We start from the raw sequence: 24,093 nt of genomic DNA, 5'->3' as shown, positions 1-24,093 counted from the left end.
AGCCATAGTGTGCATGGACGCATTGGCTAACATAGAGGGGAGTTTCCAGGCAGAAAAAATAAGGGCTCAAAAGCCTGTAGGAGCCACTTCTTTGAGCTTCTTTGAGCTGCAGTGTGCATGAGCCCTTAAGCTGCAAGGCTTCATAGCCAGTTTTACAAATTGATTGGTTACTATGCACAGCTACTGTACACCAGATTCTGTGTGCATCAGTTTTAGTAAATCTCCCCCCTGTTGGGATTGTCTGAACATCGCAAAAGGGAAGATTTGCCTACAGGTCTGCTGATCGTAGGGTGGAATACCATTCAAGCCCCTGGCGGGGTAATCAGCCACAGAAGTTACTGGCCCCTTGCAAGGCCCAGTACTGCTGGTAAGCAGGCATTTTTATCTTTGGTGGTGGTCTTTGTGGTGTCAGGTCACTCTTTGGAACCAGCCTGAGTTTGTATCACCGGAACTGAGATCCACGAGTGGAACACAGAGCAGGACTCTTTTGTACTTCCTTCCCTTTGCAGGACCATACTTTTCCTTTATTAAGGGGATTGTATTTTCCATCTATGAATGTATAAGTAGACTTTTCATACTGTCTCTGTTTATGCTAATTAGCGCAACTCTGCTCCCTACAATAAAGCCAAGCTACAAGCTGAGTAGCAGTGAGGCACAGCATAGCAATCAACAGCTAACACAGGCATGTAGACAGACATCAGCTGAAGACACAGCCTTGTCATTGCAGAAAGGTTCAAAAAGCGGAACTATACTAACCTTGTCTCCAGTGATGCTGCATCCCCAAGCTCCCCGCCTGGCCCCTGACATCTTTGGGCTGCCGGCTTTTGAGTCTAAGGCTTTCATTGGCTGGGCAGAGATGCATATGGGTGGGATCTGGGGGCCCACTTGTTAAAGGGGGCTTCCAGATTCCAATACGTCATCCCCACAACCAGGGAGCCAGGGTTGTGGGGAAGAGGCCCTAGTCCTCATCAACAACAGGACAAGGTGCTTTAGAAAGGGGAAGGGTCTATGGGCTATTTTACTGCTGATCTTAAAGCAGTAGATAACATTTTGTGAATTGAGTCCATTGTTTCTTCTTGCTCTATCTGCCAGGGACACTATCTAAAAACAGGCAGAAGTGAACAATAGTCAGAACTTTGGGGAAACCCAACAAGCACAAAACAATAATAATTAGAGCTTAGGGTGACTACAGCCCAGCTTCCCTAAACCTTACTGACTAAACTCCAGCTTAGAGTGTTATTAAACCCGGGACCATGCATTCACTATAGCTGGTCTCCTACAGTACACAGAACTTGGAAATGCAATTAGTTTAGTAACGATAAACTGCGAAATACCTTTTCTCATCAGCAGTATATAGCAGTCTTATGACTTCTATCAGTGTCTGGTTAAAGCTTGTAGGAGGAGTTTTCATTCTACTCTGACTGTCCTATGGGGCTGCAGGTCCCCTGACCCTTTCTGTGGACAGTGCTAATTGGCCCTGTGCTGATCACATGCACCCTCCCAAGAAAAAAAAAAACTCTCTAGCAATATACACCAAACTGAGCATGTGCAGAGTGACTGCAAAGGCTCCAAAAACATTGGCTCCCGCTGGTGTCAAAGTCATGGAGCCAATGAGGAGAGAGAGGGTCCAGGCTGCAGCTCTGTGTCTAAATGGAAACACAGAGCAGTGGCTTGGGTCGGGTGCCCCCATAGCAAGCTGCTTGCTGTGGGGACACTCGGCAGGAGGGAGGGGCCAGAAACACCCAAGAGGATCTGGGCTGCTCTGTGCAAAACTATTTCACAGAGTAGGTGAGTATAACATGTTTGTTATTTTTAAACAAACAAAAAAAAACCCGAGACTTTAGTATCACTTTAAGGTACTAGAAAATGAGGCTCCTTAGAATGCCTTCTTGGTAAAACATGAGAGCATTTAACTCATGTAACATTGTCCTAATCTCTCTCTGTTTTCTGTATAATGTCTCTAGACTCCAATGAAACCTGTAGCATGTCCATAGTCTCTGACTATTTCTTCTAGTCTGTCATCTCTGACAGTCCTTTCTAAGCATTAAATGTACTAAACATTACATGCGGCCCTCTGGTAACGTCAGGAGCTACAGTAGCCCCTCACCACAGAACACAGCCACTTTAAAGTTAAACAGTATCTCAAAGCATATACATACTTTAAACTACCTCCAGGGATAATTGTATGAAGTAATAAAGCCTGGAGCTTTAAAGTGATACTAAAGTCTTGTTTTTTTTGGGTTTTTTTGTTAAAAAATAACAAACATGTCATACTTACCTGCTCTGTGCATTGATTTTGCACAGAGTAGCCTGGATCCTGCTTTTCTCCGGTCCCTCTCTGGTGCTTCTGGTCCCTCCCTCCTGCTGAGTGCCCCCACAGCAAGCAGCTTGCTATGGGGGCACCAGAGCCGAGCCGCTGCTCTGTGTGTCCATTCAGACACCGAGCCACAGCCTGGCCCACCCCCTCTCTCTTCTTGTTGGCTCACTGACTTTGATTGCACTATTAGCTCCCGCTGCTGTCTCAGCCAATGAGGAAGGAAAGTCCCGGAGAGACAGACCTCTTGTGCAACATTGCTGGATTAAGATGGACTCAGGTAAGTTTATTAGGGGGCTGCTGCACAAAGAAGGTTTTTTATCTTAATGCATAGAACGCATTAAGATAGAAAAAAAACTTCTGCCTTTAGAATCACTTTAAAACTTTTCTTTGGCACTAGCAGGACAGATAAGTTAAAGTCTGCTCATTCTGTCACCAGTTTTATTATAATGGAATGGGCACTGAGCTATTGGTACATTGTATCAGGGCTTTCCTTTGTAAATGGAGACCATTAAAAGAAAACAAGTGAGAAAGTCTGGAACACAATCAGTCCATTGATGTTGTTGGGAAGTCCTAAAGCTGTGTGCAGCTATACTTACATAGCAGGTGAGGTTAAAAAAAGTCCATCAAGTCCAACCTATGTGTATGATTATATGTCAGTATTACATTGTATATCCCTGTATGTTGTGGTCGTTCAGGTGCTTATCTAATAGTTTTTTGAGACCACCAATGCTTCCTACTAAAACCACTGCCTGTGGAAGAGAATTTCCCATCCTTACCGCTCTTACAGTAAAGAACCCTCTATGCATGTTAAACCTCCTTTCTTCTAATTTTAATAGGTGGCCACGTCTCTTAGTAAACTCCCTTTTTCAGAAAAGTTTTATCCCTATTGTGGGGTCACCAGTATGGTATTTGTAAATTGAAATCATATCCCCTCTCAAGCGTCTCCTCTCCAGAGAAAATAAGTTCAGTGCTCGTAACCTTTCTTCATAACTAATGTCCTCCAGTCCCTTTACTAGTTTTGTTGCCCTTCTTTCTACTCGCTCCATTTCCAACACATCCTTCCTGAGGACTGGTGCCCAGAACTGGACAGCATACTCCAGGTGAGGACGGGCCAGAGTCTTGTAGAGTGGGAGAATTATCGCTTTATCTCTTGAGTTAATCCCCTTTTTAATGCATGCCAATATTCTGTTTGCTTTGTTTGCAGCAGCTTGGCACTGCATGCCATTGCTGAGCCTATCATCTACTAGGACCCCCAGGTCCTTTTCCATCCTTGATTCTCCTGACTGGGCGTCATATGACATCCAGCAGGATAACATGCCGACACGTGTCTTCAGGAGCCTGCAGCGCGGCGATCAGTGGTGCTGTGTGTCACTCTGACACACTGCATCTCCGATCGTAGTAAGGAACCTTTGACGGAGGCATCTTACCACATGATCAGCTATGACCAATCACAGCTGATCATAGCGTGAACCAGGAAGTGCCGGTAAACGGCTTTCCTCGGTTCATGCTGACAGCTAGAAACGATCAGCAACTCTCCTTGTCAGAGGGGGGGTCTGTGCTGATAATCAGCACATTGATTATTAGCACAGCCCCATCAGATGTGCCACAAACCCTGCCAATCAGTGCCCATCAGCTGCCAGTCAGTGCCCCATCAGAAACGCCTGTCTGTGCCCACAACAGTGCCAATCAGTGACCATCACAATGCCAATCAGTGCCTATCACAGTGTCAATCATTGCCCATCAATAAAACCTGTCAGTACCTTATCATTAATGCTGTCCATCAGTGCCATCTATTAGTGTCAATCAGTGCTGCCTATCGGTGCCAATTAGTGCTGCCTATCAGTGCCACCTGTCAGTGCCCATCAGTGCTGCCTATTAGTGCTGCATATTAGTGCCGCCTATCGATGCCCATCAGTGCTGCAGTGCCGCCTATCAGTGCCCATCAACTCTACATATCAATGCGTTCCCATCTGTGCCAACTCATCAGTGTCCATCAGTGCCTCCTTTTTTTTTTTTTTTGAAAAATGCTGGTATTTTTTAGTTTGTTTAGCAAAAATAAAAACCCCAGAGGTAATCAAATACCACCAAAAGAAAGCTCTATTTGTGGGAAGAGAATTATAAAAATTTAGTTTGGGTACAATGTTACATGACCGCGCGATTGTCATGCAAAAGCGCTGAAAGCTGAAAATTGTCCTGAGCAGGAAGGGGGCAAAGTGCCCGGTATTGGAGTAGTTAAACCTTGTCATGTAGTTCCCCACCCCATTAATTTGTTCAGATCTACTTGCAAGTTTTCCACATCCTGCGGAGAAGTTATTGCCCTTGCTTAGCTTAGTATCATCTGCAAATACAGAGATTGAACTGTTTACCCCATCCTCCAGGTAGTTTATGAACAAATTAAATAGGATAGTTATTTATTATTATATTTGAAACCCTGATAATGCTATTGTACTGTGAAATCTGGATATAACAGTTTTTGCAGTGGTTCTCTGAGACCCAAAAATGATTTAAGGTTTCTTACATGTTATAAAGCTTGAAAAGGTATGCTTTAGATGGTAATTATGGGGAGATATGACATTTAGTATAGACACATATAGTGTAAACTTTGGAAAACTTTGTAAACTGTTTTCCATAGGAATGGTAGATAGCTAACATATTTGTGCTTTGGTCTGTTAGATTACATTTTTCATTTTTACTTTATTATGTACCCCTGTAACCTGAAATCATTTGCAATTGATCAGTTACTGGCAACACATTTGTGATAGTCATCTTGTGTTTCTTTTAATCAGGTCAGAGCTATTGTCACTTCTACGAACCTACAATTGTTATCATGAAGGAAAAAACTTCCAGCTACGGCATCATGAGGTAAGAGCATAAATATTTTAGATTACTTCCTACCCAGACATTAATACACATAAGCAGGCATATTAAAGGGCAAACCCTGCCAAATAACTAAATGCTATTTTAAACACATTTAGAAACTGATTTACTAAAAGATTTAAAGAGTAATCACCATACTTCCACAAATCCATACCATAGGAAAATAAATTATTTAAATTAACTTTTAACTTTTAATCTCTACCTAGTAATACCGAACCTCACCACATACTTGTACACCCTAAGCTTCCTCCCTCCAGTAAGCCCACAAAAGTACCACCCTCTGGTAAATAATGAGGGGGGCGTGGCAATCAGATTACGTCATGCGGAGGCCACACCCCCTTGTTACATTACCACCCGGGCATGCTGGGTCCGTGATGTCACAAGGGGGCGTGGCCTCCACATGACGTAATCTGATTGCCACGCCCCATCATTATTTAAGAAATGCAGGACATCGGCGCCGACAGATCAGCGGGACGCAGCATGGGAGGAGGGTCGTAGGCTGGAGCGACAGCAGAGGAAGAAGGACAAAGAAGACAGAAGAAGAGCAGAAGAAGCAGGGGGGAGAAGGAGAAGACCGGAGGATGAAGATGCGGGAGAAGATGGAGGAAGATCGAAGGAAGAAGCGGAGAAGAAGAAGATTTTTAATAAAAGACTTGTCAAAAACTGTCTACTGTATTTTTTTAACACTACACTAATTTTTTTTTTAGTGAATGGGTAGGGGTACAATGTACCCCATACTCATTCACATGGGGGGGCTGGGATCTGGGGGCCCCTTTGTTAAAGGGGGCTTCCAGATTCCGATAAGCCCCCCGCCTGCATACCCTGACAACCACCGGGCAAGGGTTTCGGGAAGAGGCCCTTGTCCCCATCAACATGGGGGCAAGGTGCTTTGGGATGGGGGGCGCAGAGCCCCCCCTGCCCCAAAGCACCCATCCGCCCATGTTGAGGGCATGTGGCCTGGTATGGTTCAGGAGGGGGCGTGCTCGCTCGTCCCCTCCCTTTCCTGACCTGCCGGGTTGCATGCTCGGATAAGGGTCTGGTATGGATTTTGGGGGGACCCCTATGCTATTTTTATTTTTGGTGTGTGGGTGTCCCCTCCGAATCCATACTAGACTCATGGGGGGGGGGACCCCACGCTGGTTTTTTTCACAATTTTTTTTTTAGCCGGCATTTTTCTTTTTTACATTGAGCGGGAAGCCAGCTGACAGCTGATGACTCATCGGTTGTTAAGGACGCGGGGGGGGGGCTTTCCAGCCCCCTCCTTAGCGACCAACTATATACAGTCCTCCATATTCCTGTTTCCATCTGTTACTGTTGGTTTATTTTTGGCTTTTGTTTTCTAGTTCCTTTTTTTGGGTTTGACCTCTAGATTCCTAGTCTGTTCTTGCTGTCCTGTTTCATCATCTTTTCGACATTCTTGTCTTGTCTCAGTATTGTGCTCTGCACAGGACTTTTGCAAATTATGTGAAAACAGCAGGTTGTGTTTGGCCTGCAGAGAAAGAGGAGGAGGAAGAGTCATTGTGTAATGGCACCTTGAAAATAATTTAAATAGCTGTTTGCAATGATACCCCATATGTATGTGTTATTCATTAAACATGCAGTTGATATGGCCAAAATGTGATAAAGCACATTAGGTGAATTCAAAAAGAAATTTTCCCTTGGTCAGTAGTTATTTTCTTGATAATCACTGTGCATAACTCATATCTCTACTGGTTCAGTTCACAAAGGTGCATAACACTCTTCATTTGGCCTGCTCTGTATATAGTGGTATTTTAACAGTACTACTACTATTATAACACTGATTAATAGTTGTAATGCAATAAATGGAGAAGTCAATTAACAAAGAATACCCCATATGTTATCACTATTAATAACACAAGCCTGGGTAGGTGATATACACAAGTTTCAAGAGGTATCTCTTGAAGAAAGCAGGAAAATTAGCTGTTTGGGGTGATGATACATTTAAAATTTATGAGAACATAAGGCTTTCAAAAAAATATTTTTGTTTGTGAAAGGACCAGAGTATCACCATTTATCATGGTGTTAAAGTAACTTGTCCATCTTAGTATGAGCATATTTTGTTTCAGAGACATTCTAGCTCAACATTCTGTTTATATGAGCCTTGATATGCCAGAGCATTACAAAATAAACATAAACCACCCAAACTATTAAAATAAATATGTGTTAATAGAACATGGAGGTTCTCCTCTTCTGCATGCTAGCTACCTGTCTGACATTCTTATCCAGTAGCTTCAGTGCTTTCTCAGTTACTGACCTGAAACAAGCATGCAGATCAAGAGTTTTGATTTCACTTTGACTTTGCCTATTGCATATGTGTTCTTGGCTTGTGATTCATAAAGTGCTGAAACTTGTGACAGAGAGGCAGCTAGAATTTTTAGTAGGAAGTAGCAGTGGCAGCCTCCTTATTCCTTAGAGCAGTGTTTATCAACTCCAGTCCTCAAGGCGCCCCAACAGGTCATGTTTTCAGAATTTCCCTCAGATGAAACGGCTGTGGTAATTACTAAGGCAGTGAAACTGATCAAATCACATGTGCAACATAATGGAAAGCCTGAAAACATGACCTTTTGAGGCGCCTTGAGGACTGGAGTTGAGAAACACTGCCTAATGCCACGTACACACGGTCTGACTTTTCGACCGTGGTCCGGCGGACTCCGACGGACCAAATCCAGCTCACAATCCCATCGTGTGTGGACTGTCGGACTTTTGTAGCCGAAAAGTCTAACCGTGTGTACGCGTCATTAGAGTACAGTTTTCCTTTAAAATCTAACTCTGGGCAATGTCTAAAAAAATTCCTTCTGGCTGAAGTACTCACTTGATCTGTAATGCAGTTCCCTTAGGCCCCTTTCACACTGGAGCGGTTTTCAGGCGGTATTGCGCTAAAAATACCGCCTGAAAACCGCCCCTAAACAGCCTCCGCTGTTTGTTCAGTGTGAAAGCCCGAGGGCTTTCACACTGAAGCGGTGCGCTCGCAGGACGGTAAAAAAAGTCCTGCGAGCCGCTTCTTTGGAGCGGGGAAGGAGCGGTGTATTCACCGCTCCTAAACCGCTCCTGCCCATTGAAATCAATGGGACAGCGCGGCTATACCGCGGTAATACTGCGGCTATAGCCGCGCTGTACGAGCGGATTTAACCCTTTTTCGGCCGCCAGCGGAGGTTAAAAATAGCGCTGTTGTACCGCAGACGCCCCCACCGCCCAAGTGTGAAAGGGGCCTAAATGTAATTCCTTTCTGTCACTAGATGTCTTCCAGTTGGAATGCCACCGAAGGTAATTTAAACCTGGAAGACTAAAGACAAGTGTGATCAAAGAAACCAGGAAAAGAGCCCCAGTCCCAGGATAGAAAAATCAGGTCAACAACTACTTAAGAGGCAAAGATTTATTAAACACCAGTGAACTAGTTTTGTGTTTAGCTACCACTTCTTCAGATAATGGGTGTGACACAAGTTTGATGGCTAATGTAAAATTGGGAAAAAAATTAAATTTTTTATTTTTTTTTAAATACAGCTGCAGACACAAAAAGAAGCTATCCCTTCTAATAAAAATGATTAAAACGAATAATGTGTTGTGCAATGTCCAATGTTAGTTGCCATCTGGGTGATGCTTTTATATGCGAATTGTTTTTTCCTTGTCAAAAGAAGTTTATTGAGTATACAATGTTATGAAGATACATAAAGATACATAAAGTAAGTTTACAAGGATCTATAAAGTAAGCTCATTGTTTTACAGTAGGGTTTATATAGGTAAATATCATGAAATTTCAAATATTAAACATTGGGTTCACGTAAACCTAAATTAAAGATATATATCATTTCCTTAGTTACTTTTGTAGGTATTTAAATGATTTATACCTACTATACATATTGTTTACAAGTAGAGTGTATATAGGTCAAATAAATTCTGATAATGAGCTTTAATCGTAAGGTGGAGAAAAGGAAAGAGAAAGAAGAAAAAGGGTTGAAAGGTAGAGGTATGGTCCACAAGGTTGTCCCGCTCGTCAGTTTATTATTCTTTTTAGTTCTCTTTGAAGCCTTAGAATGGGTGTCTCTGTAAGTCATTTAATCTGTTACCATGGCAACAGGACAGAGTCATTGAAATTTGACAGGAACTGTTGTTTTATCCAAGGATGCCAAAGTTTTTCAAATTTTGGAATTTGATTTTGATCGATGGCTACCATCTTAGCATGGGACATTGTATTATTCATTCTGTGAATTGTTTCTGCTAGTACCAATGTAGGAGATTTCCATGCCTTGGCCACTGTTTGTTTTGCAGCCGTTATTAGTTGGATCATAAGTTTGAATTGAGAGAGTGTTAACCATTCCGGTTTTAGATTAAGTAAAGTTAAATATGGATCTGGTTGTATTATTTTTTTAAATATTTTAGATGCAATCACGAAGACTTCCTTCCAGAAGGTTTGGATTACTGGGCACGTCCACCATATGTGTAAATATGTGCCTATTTCTGGGCATCCTCGAAAACAAAGAGTTGAGGTATTAGGTGAATATTTTGCCACTCTAGCGGGTACAAGGTACCAGCGAGTTAGGACTTTATAATTTGTCTCCAGTGCTAAGATGTTGGGTGAAGATGACTTAGATGTGAGCCATATATTAGACCAGTCCGTGTCTTCTAAAGTTCGTCCCAGGTCCTCCTCCCACCTCTGAACGTAAGAGGGTCTATTAAGATTTGCTACTCCATATAATTGATTATAAAGTGATGAAATTGTACCTTTAGCTAATGGATCTTTTGTACAGATTGATTCAAAAATGGATAATTGGGATAATGGTGTAACCCCCTTTAGGAATGGTGTATAGAAATTTTTGATTTGGAGATATCTAAATATCTCAGAGTTTGGTAAATCATATTTTTCTCTAAGCGATGGGAATGAAAGGAATGATTTAGATGCTATGAAGTCATTTAGTGTCTGAATGCCTGATGTTGTCCAAGCTTTAAAAGAATTTGGGTAGATCCATGCCGGATAAAAGGCCGGATTTCTGATAAAAGAAAGGAGAGGATTGTGTGGAGATTGTAACTGATATTTGGTTTTTAGTTTATCCCAGAGAGATAAGAAGTGTTTAGTTATGGGATTATGAATTTTAAAGCGGTCTTTAGGATCAAGCCATAATAAATTTGATATTAATAGAGGGTCATTTTCTGAAGCCTCTATAAATACCCATAATGGGATTTCCTGTTTTGCATGGTATTTGGACAGACTGGCCAAATGTGCTGCTCTGTAGTAGTTAGTAAAATTAGGGTATCCCAGGCCTCCTTTATTTTTGGGAAGATGTAGTGTGTGTATAGGTATACGTGGTTTAGAAGAGCCCCATATAAACGAAGTTGCTCTTTTTTGTACTATTCTCAAAAAATAGGAAGGAATTGGAATAGGGAGGACTCTGAATAGATAAAGCAATTTGGGTAGAATAGTCATTTTGATTGCATTAATCTTCCCTATCCAGGATAAAGGAAGTTGCGACCATTGTTTTATTAGATTTGTGATCTGTCTTAATACTGGAGGATAATTGGTTGAGAATAAGTCAGAATGAGATGCTGTTAAATGAATTCCAAGATATGGGATTGATTTTTCTGCCCATGTGAATGGGAGTGCAGCCCTAGCAGGGATCAATTCCATGTTTGTGAGTGAAATATTAAGCACTAGGCATTTCTTAGGATTAATCATAAGGCCGGATAGGGCTGCAAATCCATCAAGAGCTGGTATTAAGTTAGGACCAGAGACCTGTGGTGATGATAGAAAAAGTAATATATCGTCTGCAAATATACATAATTTGTGTGTAATACCTCCTACTTCAATGCCAGTTATAGTTTGGTTTGTTCTGATGTATTGGGCCATGGGTTCGAGTATAAGGGCAAATAATAAGGGAGATAATGGGCAACCCTGTCGGGTACCTCTTTCGATATTAAAGGCTTCAGATTTATATCCAGCATATTTTATATAGGCTTTGGGTTTATTATATAATGCTTTGATCCATGTTAAAAAGTGGGGTCCAAAACCCCATTTTTGTAATGAATATTGCATATATTGCCAGGATACTGTGTCAAATGCCCTCTTAATATCGAGAGATAGAAAACATAAAAGGGATTTTCCGTTTTTTAGCAATATGTGCCAATAACACTGCCCTGCGTATATTATCGCCTGCCTGTCTATTTGGCATGAAGCCTACTTGATCTCTATGTATTAATAATTTTCCTATAATGCTATTGAGGCGTTTTGCTATTATTTTTGCTAATAATTTAATATCGAGGTTTAACAGAGAGATAGGCCGATAATTCACACAGGAAGTATCATCAGAAAGGGGTTTTGAGATCATACAAACAATTGCCATTAGTGTTTCTTGCCGAAAAGAATGTCCATCTAGAAGTTTGTTAAAAGTTTCAGTGAGAATGGGAGAGAGTATTTCTGAGAATGTTTTATAGTATAAAGCCGAGTAGCCGTCTGGGCCTGGTCTTTTGTTAAGTTTTAGGTCTTTTATGGCGTTAGCAACTTCATCTATAGTTATAGGCTCATCCAAACTGCTTTTTTGATTCTGAGATAACTCAGGTAAGGTTATTTTTGAGAAGAAGGATTCAGCTTCTGTAGGATTAAATTCATTGTTTGTCTTGTATAAAGTTGCGAGATGTGAGTGAAATTTATGGACTATTTTAACTGGATTACAAGTGTAAACATTTTTTGATAATTTCAAACGTATTGGTTTGAAAGATTTGTTAGTTGAATTTAATGCCCGAGCCAAATATGTACCTGGTTTGTTTGTATTCATGTAGAAATTGTGTTTGGAGCGTTTGAGGGATTTATCAACTGACTCAGTGAGAAATAGATCGTATTCCAATCTAGATTTTTCCAGATGAGATTTTGTACTCTGAGATGGATTATCTTGAAATGATATGTAGGCTGCATTAAAATTGAGTTCTAGTTTTTTTGCTAGATTTTTGCAATCCCGTTTAAATAGTGCCATTTGTCTTTGTATTGTACCACGCAAGACAGGCTTATGAGCTTCCCACAGTGTTATTGGGGAGATGTCTGTTGTGTTATTAATTGATATGTATTCCTTTAAAGCTTGTTCAATGGCCATCTGATGTAGTGTGTGTTTGAGCATTATGTCCGGTAAGTACCACGTTGGGTCATGCGCTTTTGGTATGGCTGAGGCTATAGTAGTGTATACTGCATTATGGTCAGACCACGGAATGGGAATTATATCTGATGCAATAATTTCTGGTATCATTCCTATTGTTAGAAAAATATGATCTATTCTGGTGAAGGTTTGATGAGGGTGTGAGAAATAAGTGAATTTCTTTTTCATTGGGTTACTTTCTCTCCATGAATCTACCAGATTGTATTTGGAAAGAAGTTGAGAAAAAGGTAATCTAGAGGTTATTTTGGATGGTGTAAAAGGTGATTTATCTAGAAATGGGAGGAGGACCTGGTTCGAATCCCCACACATTATCACTGTTCCTATTTTGTGTGTATTAATCACTTGTAATATATGTGAGAGGAATGGTGTAGGTTGTTTGTTAGGAGCGTAGTAGGAAATCACCGTGATTGCTGTATCCATTATATAACCCATGAGTATCAGGTATCTACCTTCTGGGTCTTTAATTTCTGATGATAAGGTGAATGGTGTGGATCGGTGAAATGCAATTAGAGTTCCCCTTTGCTTGGTACAGGCAGAAGCCGTGTAAATTTATTGATAAAAAGGAGAAATATATTTTGGAGTAGAATCTTTGGTGAAGTGTGTTTCTTGGAGGCATACTATGTGAGCCTTCTTGTTATGGAAAGTACGGAAGGCTTTGGTCCTTTTTTGAGGGACATTTATTCCCTGAACATTCAGGGAAAGTATATTCAGTGGTGCCATGGCAATAGATCAAATAGTTTTGACTTACTTTTTGTTATGCAGAGCTGACTGCGCAGATCAACCTGTGTGGACTGAAGAGATGAATAGATAGAAAAGAAACCAGTGAATTCTGGAGTAAAGAGTAAACAAAAAACATATGAGATTAGATGATACATTGTATAAATTATTTTTTGCAAGTAATCACAATTTACTCGTGAAAGAGAATAAGTGCCTTCGTCACACTCCCACATAATATGGTTGGGAGAATGAGGAGGGCTAATGGGGGTACACGGATCTTCCGCTTACAGGAGAGAAGTGCTATGTCAAAAGACATCAAAATGATGTTTCATTAATTGGAGTGCAGAATATAGTTTTTGTTGAAATTATTTATTCCAGGGTGGTTGTATATGGTTAGTCTTGCCCTAGGCTAAATAATTCAGTTAGAAAGGTACTGTTAATAACTTTGGTATTGATGAAGATAGTTTGAATTATTTTGGGATTTTAACCCTTTTAGAGTAAACAATTACATATTTTATTCATATGTAACTGTTTAGATATGTTAACTCATAAAATTGAGGTTGTATTGCTTCAGATTAGAATAAACAAAAACATAATTCTAGGAACTAGTTAGGTAATAATATATTTGTTTTAAGAAAAGAAAGAAAAAGCTTCCATTACTTCTGGATTATTGAACATATTTGTCCTAAAAAGTAATAAATCTATTGTTATTACCTGATAATATATAACTGAACAAGAATTTCCTTATTTCACTTATATATTCTAAGGCTATATGAATCAGAAGTAATAAGAAATATAACTGGAATGTAACATGATCCCACACAGTGTGTGACTATCAGAATGCAGTTACATTCAGTTATAAATATAGTTTTTTTATAGAGAACCATCTCTTAGTATAATAAATGGATGTCAGTCCATTGAATCTTCTTGGTCCATGAATGATGTGGCATAACGGCCTCTTTTGTGAGAATGATGATTCCCATTTTGTTCTGAAATTTTCTGGGTGCTGCCTGAAGGTGAAGATGATGCCATTCTTCTGCGTGTGGGAGTGTTGCTGCTTGTGGGTTCTGTCAGATTTAATTTTAAAAGGGTTTGTTGTAGTTCATCTGCTGTTCTGCTTCTGTAAATTGTAACTTGGTAGTTCAATCTGACTGAACAGGGGAAGCCCCATTGATACATAATGTTGTGGCGTTGCAGTTCCATTAGTTGGGGTTTCATGGATCGTCTTTTAGTAATAGTAAGTTGGGATAGGTCAGCAAAAATTTGATAATTGTGTCCTTGAAAATTAAGTTCCTTTTTTTCTCTTGCAGCAATTAGTATTTGTACTTTCGTTCTGTAATAATGAAATTTTGTGATTATATCACGTGGGGGTCCATCTTTCTTTTTGGCTGTGAGGGCTCTGTGTACTCTGTCCAGTTCTAAACGTTCAATAGGGATATCTGGCTTTAGTTCTTGTAATAGAGCAGTAATAGTAGATTGCAGGTCTGTCACAGTTTCAGGTATTCCCCTTATGCGCAAGTTTGAACGTCTGGCTCTATTTTCGTAATCTTCGAGCTTAGTTTGAAGTATTAAATTCTCTTTTTTTAATTGTTCCAATTCTGTTATATTTTCTTGGGTTGTAATTTCAATTTCATCCATTTTTATTTCTAAGGCTGCGGTGCGGTTTCCCAGCTCTCTTATTTCTTTGGTTAGGCTTTTTGTTATTTGGTCTGAGGTTTGTTTTAAAGCCTTATGAAGCATCTTTTCAAATTGTAATAATATTACTGGGGATACTGAGGAGGCTTGTGGAGAAGTTTGTGAGAGGATTTGTTCTGTATCTGACTCAAATGGAGAGTCTTGCTGTGACATTTTCTGTCTGTGAGAGCGCCCTGATGCTGTATCTTGTGAGGTGACTGGAGCTGCTTCAGCTGCAGTGAGTGTCTGTGAGCTCTTTGTGAGGTGATTTTTATTTCTGCCACGGTTTCCTCCCAGTACCATATTTCCTGCCCAAACTTTCACAGTTTGTTCCCTGGGGCAAAAAGGTTCAAATGGATACCTTTTGAGCCTGCAGGCTCCGCTTTGTCCTTCTCTTCTCTCCTCAGCGGTGTGGAGCTCTAACAATGCATGTCTGCTCTGCTAGGCTCCGCCTCCTGCCCCCTGTCATGCGAATTGTTTTTAACCTTCTGTAAATGTATTTCTTTATCATAATAAATGTTTTAAAGGCTTTTTACACTAAGGAGAGGCATTTTATGTGTCCTTTTCATGATGTTATTATCCGGACATGGCTATCTGTTGAAAGGCTTTCTAGTTGGCTATAACTGATGTATAGAAGGTGCCATTGACATATGACATATATGGAAATTATTGAAGCAGTATATGACCACTCTTGAAAAAAAGAGGTCATAGAGAGTTGATAAGCATACATCCTATTATCATTTAGGGTGCAGGTGTGTGTTGGTGATACAACAGATACAATTTCATTGGAAGAGGCACATATTTCATCTATTCTGCACTTTTGATTTGGGATTTATTTTGAACACTTTATGTATATGATATTTTCTTACCTTTTTCTGATTTGTCACTAATGGTTTATATATTGAGATCATATGTGTTTTTATATTATGTAATGCACTGTGAGATCATTTTAAAAAGTGCAGCGCATCACTTTTTTAAGTTTGATGACTGCTGTCATGTCAGCAGCCATCAAACTTGTTTCACACCCATTATCAGAAGAAGTGACAGCTAACTATGAAACACGATATATGATGTAAAATATGTACTTCTTACGAAGTTAACTTTCTGAGATTTTATTCTGCAACCTGTGCAGGGTTTTTATGGCTTTTTGAATCACACTGTAGATTTGTCAGATCCACCCAGCTGGACTGGACTTGGGCTTAGAGACAGATATATTGTCCACATTGGTTGCGTACACCACTCCTGTGGTCCCCTGCAGCCTCATCAGATAAAGAGTTTTTTCTTTCCTTTCTTTTACTGCACTAAATGGATTTACATTGAAATTTTGTACTATAAGGACTCTCTTGCCTTTTCCCTCTCACACCCTTTTTTCCTCTGAAACATGTAGAGACAAAGCTATTTTTTTAGTTTCTGAAAACATCAAGTAGCTTCAGGGCATCACCATAGGGCCCTGCACTCAGTGTCATGTTTCAGAGCGTGGTACTGATATTATCACATCAGTATCGCTCTATGCATTGTTGAAGCCTGCCAAACACCAGAGAGGTCCCTGCTTGTCATGTATCCAGCCTGAAGACATTGGAAAAAGGTAAATATTGAAAAAGAGCATAAAAATAAAGCCAGGGGTATTTGGGACTTTGTGACCAAGCCCACAATTGGGATTCAAGGGTAGAGAAAAAAATTAAAGACAATAGTCCACAATAATCTTATCTAGCCCTATCCTAACCAAACCATAGCCAGAATAATCCCCAGGAAATAACTTTCATCATTCTTAAGGTAGAATTAAAGGCAAAGTGTTTTTTTTTCTTCCATTTTGAATAGAGTATTGAATGGTTATAACCACTGCAAGGTTTATTTTTGCCATCTGTGTCCCATTGGAGAGATTTCCCCTTCCTGTCCCATAGGCAAAACAGGAAGTGAGAGAAAATACCTTTCAAATGAGGGAATCCCTTATTGTCACCAAGGTCACCAGAACTAGTGTTTCCATTGGAAAATGTCCTCTCTATTTCTGTTCTGGAGACAACCCAATAATTAGGATTTTCTTTTACTTTTGCTTTCAATGATCACAGTAGCAGGACTAATAGAGACTAATAGAGGGCAATTTTTCCTAATAGGGGCACAGACAGCAATAAAAACCTGACAGGTGTTTTAATCCCACTTTACTCTATCCAAAACAAAAAAAGTTTTACTTTTAGTTATATTTAAAGTTATTTGTATATTCTGCCCTCGGCCAAAAGATTTACTGCCGCTCTGGGCTTCAGCAAAATTGCTGCCTCTGTCAAGAAGAAGCAGGAGCAAACCTGGGGTCAATTTACAGCACACACTTATTTTTGTAGCATAATTATGAATGTGGAATGGTTTGTTGGTATAGGAATATAAATAGCCGCCCCTAAAATCTTCTCCCACCACTGCGCCAAAAAATAAATAAAAATTGTGTATAATAAAAAATTGTGTATAAGAAGCTGCCACTTTAATAAAAAATGTGAAATATCCAAAATCAAAACCTATAGCAATGAATGAAAAATAGGAAAAGATAGTGGTGCTAATGAATGTGATAGTGATAGATAACCGTGAATCAAAAAATACTGAAACAATTCTGTAGTTATAATAAAAAATAATAAAAATCACCCTGTGACAAGTGAAAAAAAATGTCTATATAATAATATAGTCCATAAATATAAGATGGCAAAACAAATAAGAGAGAGACTTCAGTCTTCTTGAAATCTTAATCTTCCACCACACCAACGTGTTTGTGACACCTCTCCCTCTGAAAAACGCACTCACCAGCTTGTATTGCCTCCCACTCTCGTGTTTGGCAAAAATAGTAGTTGAACCACACCATGAGCACACTGCGACCTCCTCCTCGGCTCCTCCCTCTGCACAGGATATGAATGTGGAATGTATGTTCCTTGCTAAAGAACATTGTTTTTTCTCCAGTTGTTTTGGATAAAGTTACGCTTTAAAGTGGTTGTAAAGTCAGAAGAGGTTTTATCTTAAAGGATTACTAAAGATCATTTTTTTTTTTTTCAAATAACAAACATGTTATACTTACCTCCACTGTGCAGCTCGTTTTGGTCTTCTGGGGTCCCTCGGCTGCTGTCTTGGCTCCTCCCCGCAAAGACTCAACACGTTCATGCGAGCTCCCTCGCATGGTGTTGAGTGCTTGTAGGCACGCTCCCGTGATACAGCCGGCGGCCATGGCCGCTCACTGTATCACTTGGCCCCACCCCCCGGCGCACCGTGTCATTGGATGTGATTGACAGCAGCGCGAGCCAATAGCTGCGCTGCTTTCAATCCATCCACTGTAACCAATCAACGGCCAGACTGAGCGGCGAAGAGGATGTCGGGGGTGGGTGCGGGACTTTCGAGGGGTCAGGTAAGTAAAGCAGGGGGGCTGGGGGGGCCGGTTTTGTCGGATGTTTTTCACCTTAATGCATAGAATGCATTAAGGTGAAAAAACCTTTACCTTTACAACCCCTTTAATGCATTCTATGCATTAAGATAAAAGGCCTTCTGTGTGCAGCAGCCCCCCTAATACTTACCTGAGTCCCATCTAGATCCAGTGATGTTGCAGGATTGTTTCGGCTGCCTGGGACTCCCCCCCCCCTCATTGGCTGAGACAGCAGCACGGCACCATTAGCCCCTGCTGCTGTCAATTAAAGTCAGTCAGCCAATGAGGAGTGACAGGGGGAGGGGCCGCGCCACGACTCCGTGTCTGAATGAGCACAGGGAGCTGTGACTCAGCTCAGGTGCCCGCATAGCAAGCTGCTTGCTGTGGGGGCACTCGACAGGAGCCAGAAGAACTGAAGAGGGATCCGAGAAGAGGATCCAGGCTGCTCTGTGCAAATCCACTACACAGAGGAGGTAAGTATGACATGTTTGTTTTTTTTAATTTTAAAAAAATTTGACTTTACAATCACTTTAAGTACTGCTTGTGATACTTTTTTTAAATGCAGTAGCAGTTACATTTTCAAGACAAGCTTTCAGGACCTACGCCCTTCTTCCAAGGTCCAAGCAGTACTGATATACAAAGGCTTTAGAAGAAATTTGCAAGACAACAATATCTTAGGAGAAAACAAAGACACAAAAGTAATAACATTAGGAGAGCTGGTTAGATTTTTCGCCTCAGCATTGTGGTCTTGCAGATGTCTTGTGAAACTTTGTATATCAGTTTTGCCTGGACCTTATAAGAAAGGGTAGGCCCTAATAGCTTGTTCTAAAAAAATTTAACTGATACTGCTAATTTCAAAAGTATCATGAACCATATTCAACTACGTTGTCAAGGAAGTAACATTTTTTTTTTTTTTAAAGGTGGTTGGTACCAGGGCCGTCTTTAATCTTGATTGGGCCCTGGGCAAACATTTTCTTGCCCCCCCCCCCCTCCATTCTGAGACATACAAAAAATAGCAGGTAGACTCAGAATCAGTTTACTGCAGCAGATCATGCAGCGATTGCAATTGTTTGCCAGAGGTTACAGCCTATCCTTACTGCTCACTGGCTGGTTGCTAGAGGTTACAACACTAAATTTCTGCTTGCCGATCGGTTGCTAAAGGTTAATGCACATTATTAGCGCTCACTGATTGGTTGCTAGGGGTTACAGCACATCATTACCACTTACTGATTGGTTGCTAGAGATTAAAGCAGATTACTACTGTTCGCTGATTGGTGGCTAGACGTTAATGCACATCATTACTGAGCAGTGGAGCAATCCCAAATAATTGAGCAAGTAAAGTGGCACATTAATACACATACTACAGGAGGGTGTCAGAGAGGGCAGACATACTATAGGAGAGGTTCAGAGACTGCAGAAATACTGCGTGAGAGGTTCAGAGACTGCGGACATACTGCAGGAGACAATAAGTGACTGCGGACATACTGCAGGAGATTATTACCAGAGACTGCGGACATACTGCAGGAGATTATTACCAGAGACTGCGGACATACTGCAGGAGATTATTACCAGAGACTGCGGACATACTGCAGGAGATTATTACCAGAGACTGCGGACATACTGCAGGAGACCACCAGAGACTGCGGACTAACTGCAGGACAGAGACTGCGGACATACTGCAGGCGATTACCAGAGACTGCGGACATACTGCAGGCGATTACCAGAGACTGCGGACATACTGCAGGCGATTACCAGAGACTGCGGACATACTGCAGGCGATTACCAGAGACTGCGGACATACTGCAGGAGATTACTAGAGACTGCGGACATACTGCAGGAGACAATTAAAGACTGCAGACATACAGGGGATGGTCATAGAACTTTCAGCAATGCACAGCTTTACAGTTGAATAACACAGGTCAGGCATTTTATGGGTGTAAGGACATACCGGGCTAGCCAAACTCACTACATACGTTCAGAGGTCCGTGGGTGGGGCTTCCACTCTCTGCTCCCACTACAACAGCCGAGAGCTCCACTGAAGCTTTGTTGGGGGGCCCGCATCACCCGTGAATTGGGGCCCGAAAACAGCTTTGCAGACTGCACAGAAGACACGGGAGGCTGAGAGGGGGAGGGGCCGGGAGCTCCACTGATGCTCTAACCCCGCCCCCGTGCAGCCTGTATCCTCGGAACAGAGCGGCTGCAGTGATCAGAGTGGGAGCATCAGTGGAGATCCTGGCGCTCCCACTCCCACTCCGTTCATTGCTCTCACTACAGCCGCTCTGTTCCAAGCATACAGGCTGCATGGGGGCTGGGTCAGAGCGTCGGTGGAGCTCCCGGCCCCACCCCTCTCAGCTGGCTAGCGTGGGAATACAGCCTCCCGTGTCCTTTCACGGGTGACGCTGGCCCCCCAACAAAGATTGGGTCCAGGGCAAGTGCCCCGTTTGCCCTGCGCTAAAGTCGGCCCTAGTTGGTACTCTTAATGGGCTATTGGATGTAAATATTCCTGTTGAATCACTTACATGCCTATTGGGCTACCTTGATTCTCTCTCAGCAGGTTTATGAAGGCATCCTGGTTACATTCTCTGAATGAAAAAAAAATGAATTTCAACTAATACGAAAGAAATTATAGTGAATATAACGAATTAATTCGACATGATTCGGTAATTCGTTAAAGATCTAATGAAAGGAAAGGTCAACTCAAAGTAAATCTTACAGTCCAATCAGCTGATTAATTTTGTGCTGGAGGTTGGATTACTGGCAAAGTGCATTCCTGAGAACTGAGTGAGAAGAGTGTTGTATTGTATTTGAGCAGAGGAGAAAAGATAGTCATTGTGTGTGTTAATAGATTCAATAAACAAACGACTTTCCAAACTACGAATCATTATCAGGAATATACAGTAGGGACAGAAAGTATTCAGACCCCTTTACATTTTTCACTCTTTGTTATATTGCAGCCATTTGCTAAAATCATTTAAGTTCATTTTTTTACCTCATTAATGTACACACAGCACCCCATATTGACAGAAAAACACAGAATTGTTGACATTTTTGCAGATTTATTAAAAAAGAAAAACTGAAATATCACATGGTCCTAAGTATTCAGACCCTTTGCTCAGTATTTAGTAGAAGCACCCTTTTGATCTAATACAGCCATAAGTCTTTTTGGGAAAGATGCAACAAGTTTTTCACACCTCAATTTGGGGATCCTCTGCCATTTCTCCTTGCAGATCCTCTCGAGTTCTGTCAGGATGGATGGTAAACGTTCGTGGACAACCATTTTTAGGTCTCTCCGGAGATGCTCAATTGGGGTTAAGTCAGGGCTCTGGCTGGGCCATTCAAGAACAGTCACGGAGTTGTTGTGAAGCCACTCCTTCGTTATTTTAGCTGTGTGCTTAGGGTCATTGTCTTGTTGGAAGGTAAATCTTCAGCCCAGTCTGAGGTCCTGAGCACTCTGGAAAAGGTTTTCATCCAGGATATCCCTGTACTTGGCTGCATTCATCTTTCCCTCGATTGCAACCAGTTGTCCTATCCCTGCAGCTGAAAAACACCCCCACACCATGATGCTGCCACCACCATGCTTCATTGTTGGGACTGTATTGAACAGGTGATGAGCAGTGCCTGTTTTTCTCCAACACATACCGCTTAGAATTAAAGCCAAAAAGTTCTATCTTGGTCTCATCAGACCAGAGAATCTTATTTCTCACCATCTTGGAGTCCTTCAGGTGTTTTTTAGCAAACTCCATGTGGGCTTTCATGTGTCTTGCACTGAGGTGAGGCTTCCATCGGGCCACTCTGCCATAAAGCCCCCAACTGGTGGAGAGCTGCAGTGATGGTTGACTTTCTACAACTTTCTCCCATCTCCCGACTGCATCTCTGGAGCTCAGCCACAGTGATCTTTAGGTTCTTATTTACCTCTCTCACCAAGGCTCTTCTCCCCCGCTCAGTTTGGCCAGACGGCCAGCTCTAGGAAGGGTTCTGGTCGTCCCAAATGTCTTCCATTTAAGTATTATGGAGGCCACTGTGCTCTTAGGAACCTTAAAGCGGGGGTCCACCTATCTATCGTTTTTTTTTTTTTTTTGGAGTTCATTCACAAACTTTTCTTCTCATGATTATCTACTCACATGTTCTGTGTAATAAGTCCGCCTGTGTCCGATTTTGTTGTAAAGAACAACTTATAAAAATTCACTGAAGGCGGTTTCCATCTTCATTGTGAGCATTTGAAGCCCACAAGCATGTATTTCCTGGATGCGGTGAATGCTGTGCTCCCAGCATTCACCGAGATGTTGTGATGACGCTGTTGCACAATGCATGCTGGGAAGCCTGAGACTAGCTCCCAGGGGACTGTGGGAGGTCTGGGAGAGGCTAGAAAAACGCCTACTCCCATGGGAGGAAAACCAGGAAGTGCTAAGAAGATTAGAAAAAACAAAAAACAAAAAAAAAAAAAAAAAGGTAATTACGGCGATTTAAATTTTTTTTACACAGCATGTCAGCATCTAGGCAAGGAAGAGAATGCATAGAGATAATGTTCAAAATTTGGGTGGAACCCCGCTTTAAGTGCAGCAGAAATTTTTTGTAACCTTGGCCAGACCTGTGCCTTGCCACAGTTCTGTCTCTGAGCTTTTCAGGCAGTTCCTTTGACCACATGATTCTCATTTGCTCTGACATGCACTGTGACCTGTAATGTCGTATATAGGCAGGTGTGTGGCTTTCCTAATCAAGTCCAATCAGTATAATCAAACACATCTGGACTCAAATGAAGGTGTAGAACCATCTCAATGATGATCAGAAGAAATGGACAGCACCCGAGTTAAATATATGAGTGTCACAGCAAAGGGTCTGAATACTTAGGACCATGTGATATTTCTTTTTTAATAAATCTGCAAAAATGTCATCAATTCTGTGTTTTTCTGTCAATATGGGGTGCTGTGTGTACATTAATGAGGAAAAAAAATGAACTTAAATGGTTTTAGAAATGGCTGCAATATAACAAAGAGTGATAAATTTAAGGGGGTCTGAATACTTTTCGTCCCCACTGTATATACATAAATATCAAATTTCAACTAATACGAAAGAAATTATAGCGGCTATAACGAATGATTAGACATGATTCGAGATTCAGTATAACGAATATCCACACTCTACAGAAATAAAATTATCCGAAAACGAAATAACGTAACATAACGAATATAACAGAATGAAATTATGTATTTTACGAATGACAACGAACCGAAAATAAACAAAATTTTCCATTGTGCACAAGTCTACAGTGTAGCCTTTTCCAACACTTTATCCACCTGTCAGCTGCAAGCAATATTGCGGTACAAACAGCTCTATTCTGTAGCATAGATTTAAAGCATCTTGCACTTTGGCAGGACATACTTTATACTTAACCCTGTCTATGCAGCAAATTGTTCACAAGTTTAACCACTTCCCGCCCGGCCTATAGCAGAATGACGGCTGGGCGGTGGTTCAGTTAACCTGACTGGGTGTCATATGACGTCCTTCAGGATAACAGCCGCCGCACCCGTGGGGGCTCGCATCGCAGCAATCGGTGAAGCGGTGTGTCAGTCCGACACACCACTGCACCGATCTTGGTAAAGAGCCTCTGGCCGAGGCTGTTTACCACGTGATCAGCTGTGTCCAATCACGGCTGATCACGATGTCAATAGGAAAAGCTGTTGATCGGCTTTTCCTCACTCGCGTCTGACAGATGCGAGTAGAGGAGAGCCGATCAGCGGCTCTCCTGACAGGAGGGGTCTGCGCTGATTGTTTATCAGCGCAGCCCCCCCTGGGATGCCCGCACTAGATCACCAGGGAAGCGGGCAACATGTGGATGGCCAGGTATGTACCCCATGGCCATCCACAAGTGCCCAATCTGTGCCAATCAGTGCCCACAAATGAGCACTGACTGGCACCATTATAAATCAGTGATGCTCAGCAATGCCACCCATCAATGTCATCAG

General features: G+C 41.5%; 1 protein-coding gene across 14 annotated transcripts in view; it reads left to right on the top strand.

The window, feature by feature from the left end:
• RASSF4 (Ras association domain family member 4) overlaps window positions 1-24,093 on the top strand; it is a 683,776-nt gene that overhangs the window by 401,450 nt on the left and 258,233 nt on the right. For all 14 annotated transcript variants that reach the window (XM_073596936.1, XM_073596950.1, XM_073596935.1 and 11 more), the window contains one exon: window positions 5,104-5,179. In XM_073596936.1, the coding sequence (XP_073453037.1) occupies window positions 5,104-5,179 (76 nt within the window). The remainder of the gene's footprint in view (window positions 1-5,103; window positions 5,180-24,093) is intronic.

This window comes from Aquarana catesbeiana, linkage group LG08 (assembly GCF_042186555.1).
Source record: "Aquarana catesbeiana isolate 2022-GZ linkage group LG08, ASM4218655v1, whole genome shotgun sequence".
NCBI lineage: Eukaryota > Metazoa > Chordata > Amphibia > Anura > Ranidae > Aquarana > Aquarana catesbeiana.
Note: the sequence above shows the minus strand (reverse complement) of the source record. Positions and strands in the feature narration are given on the sequence as shown.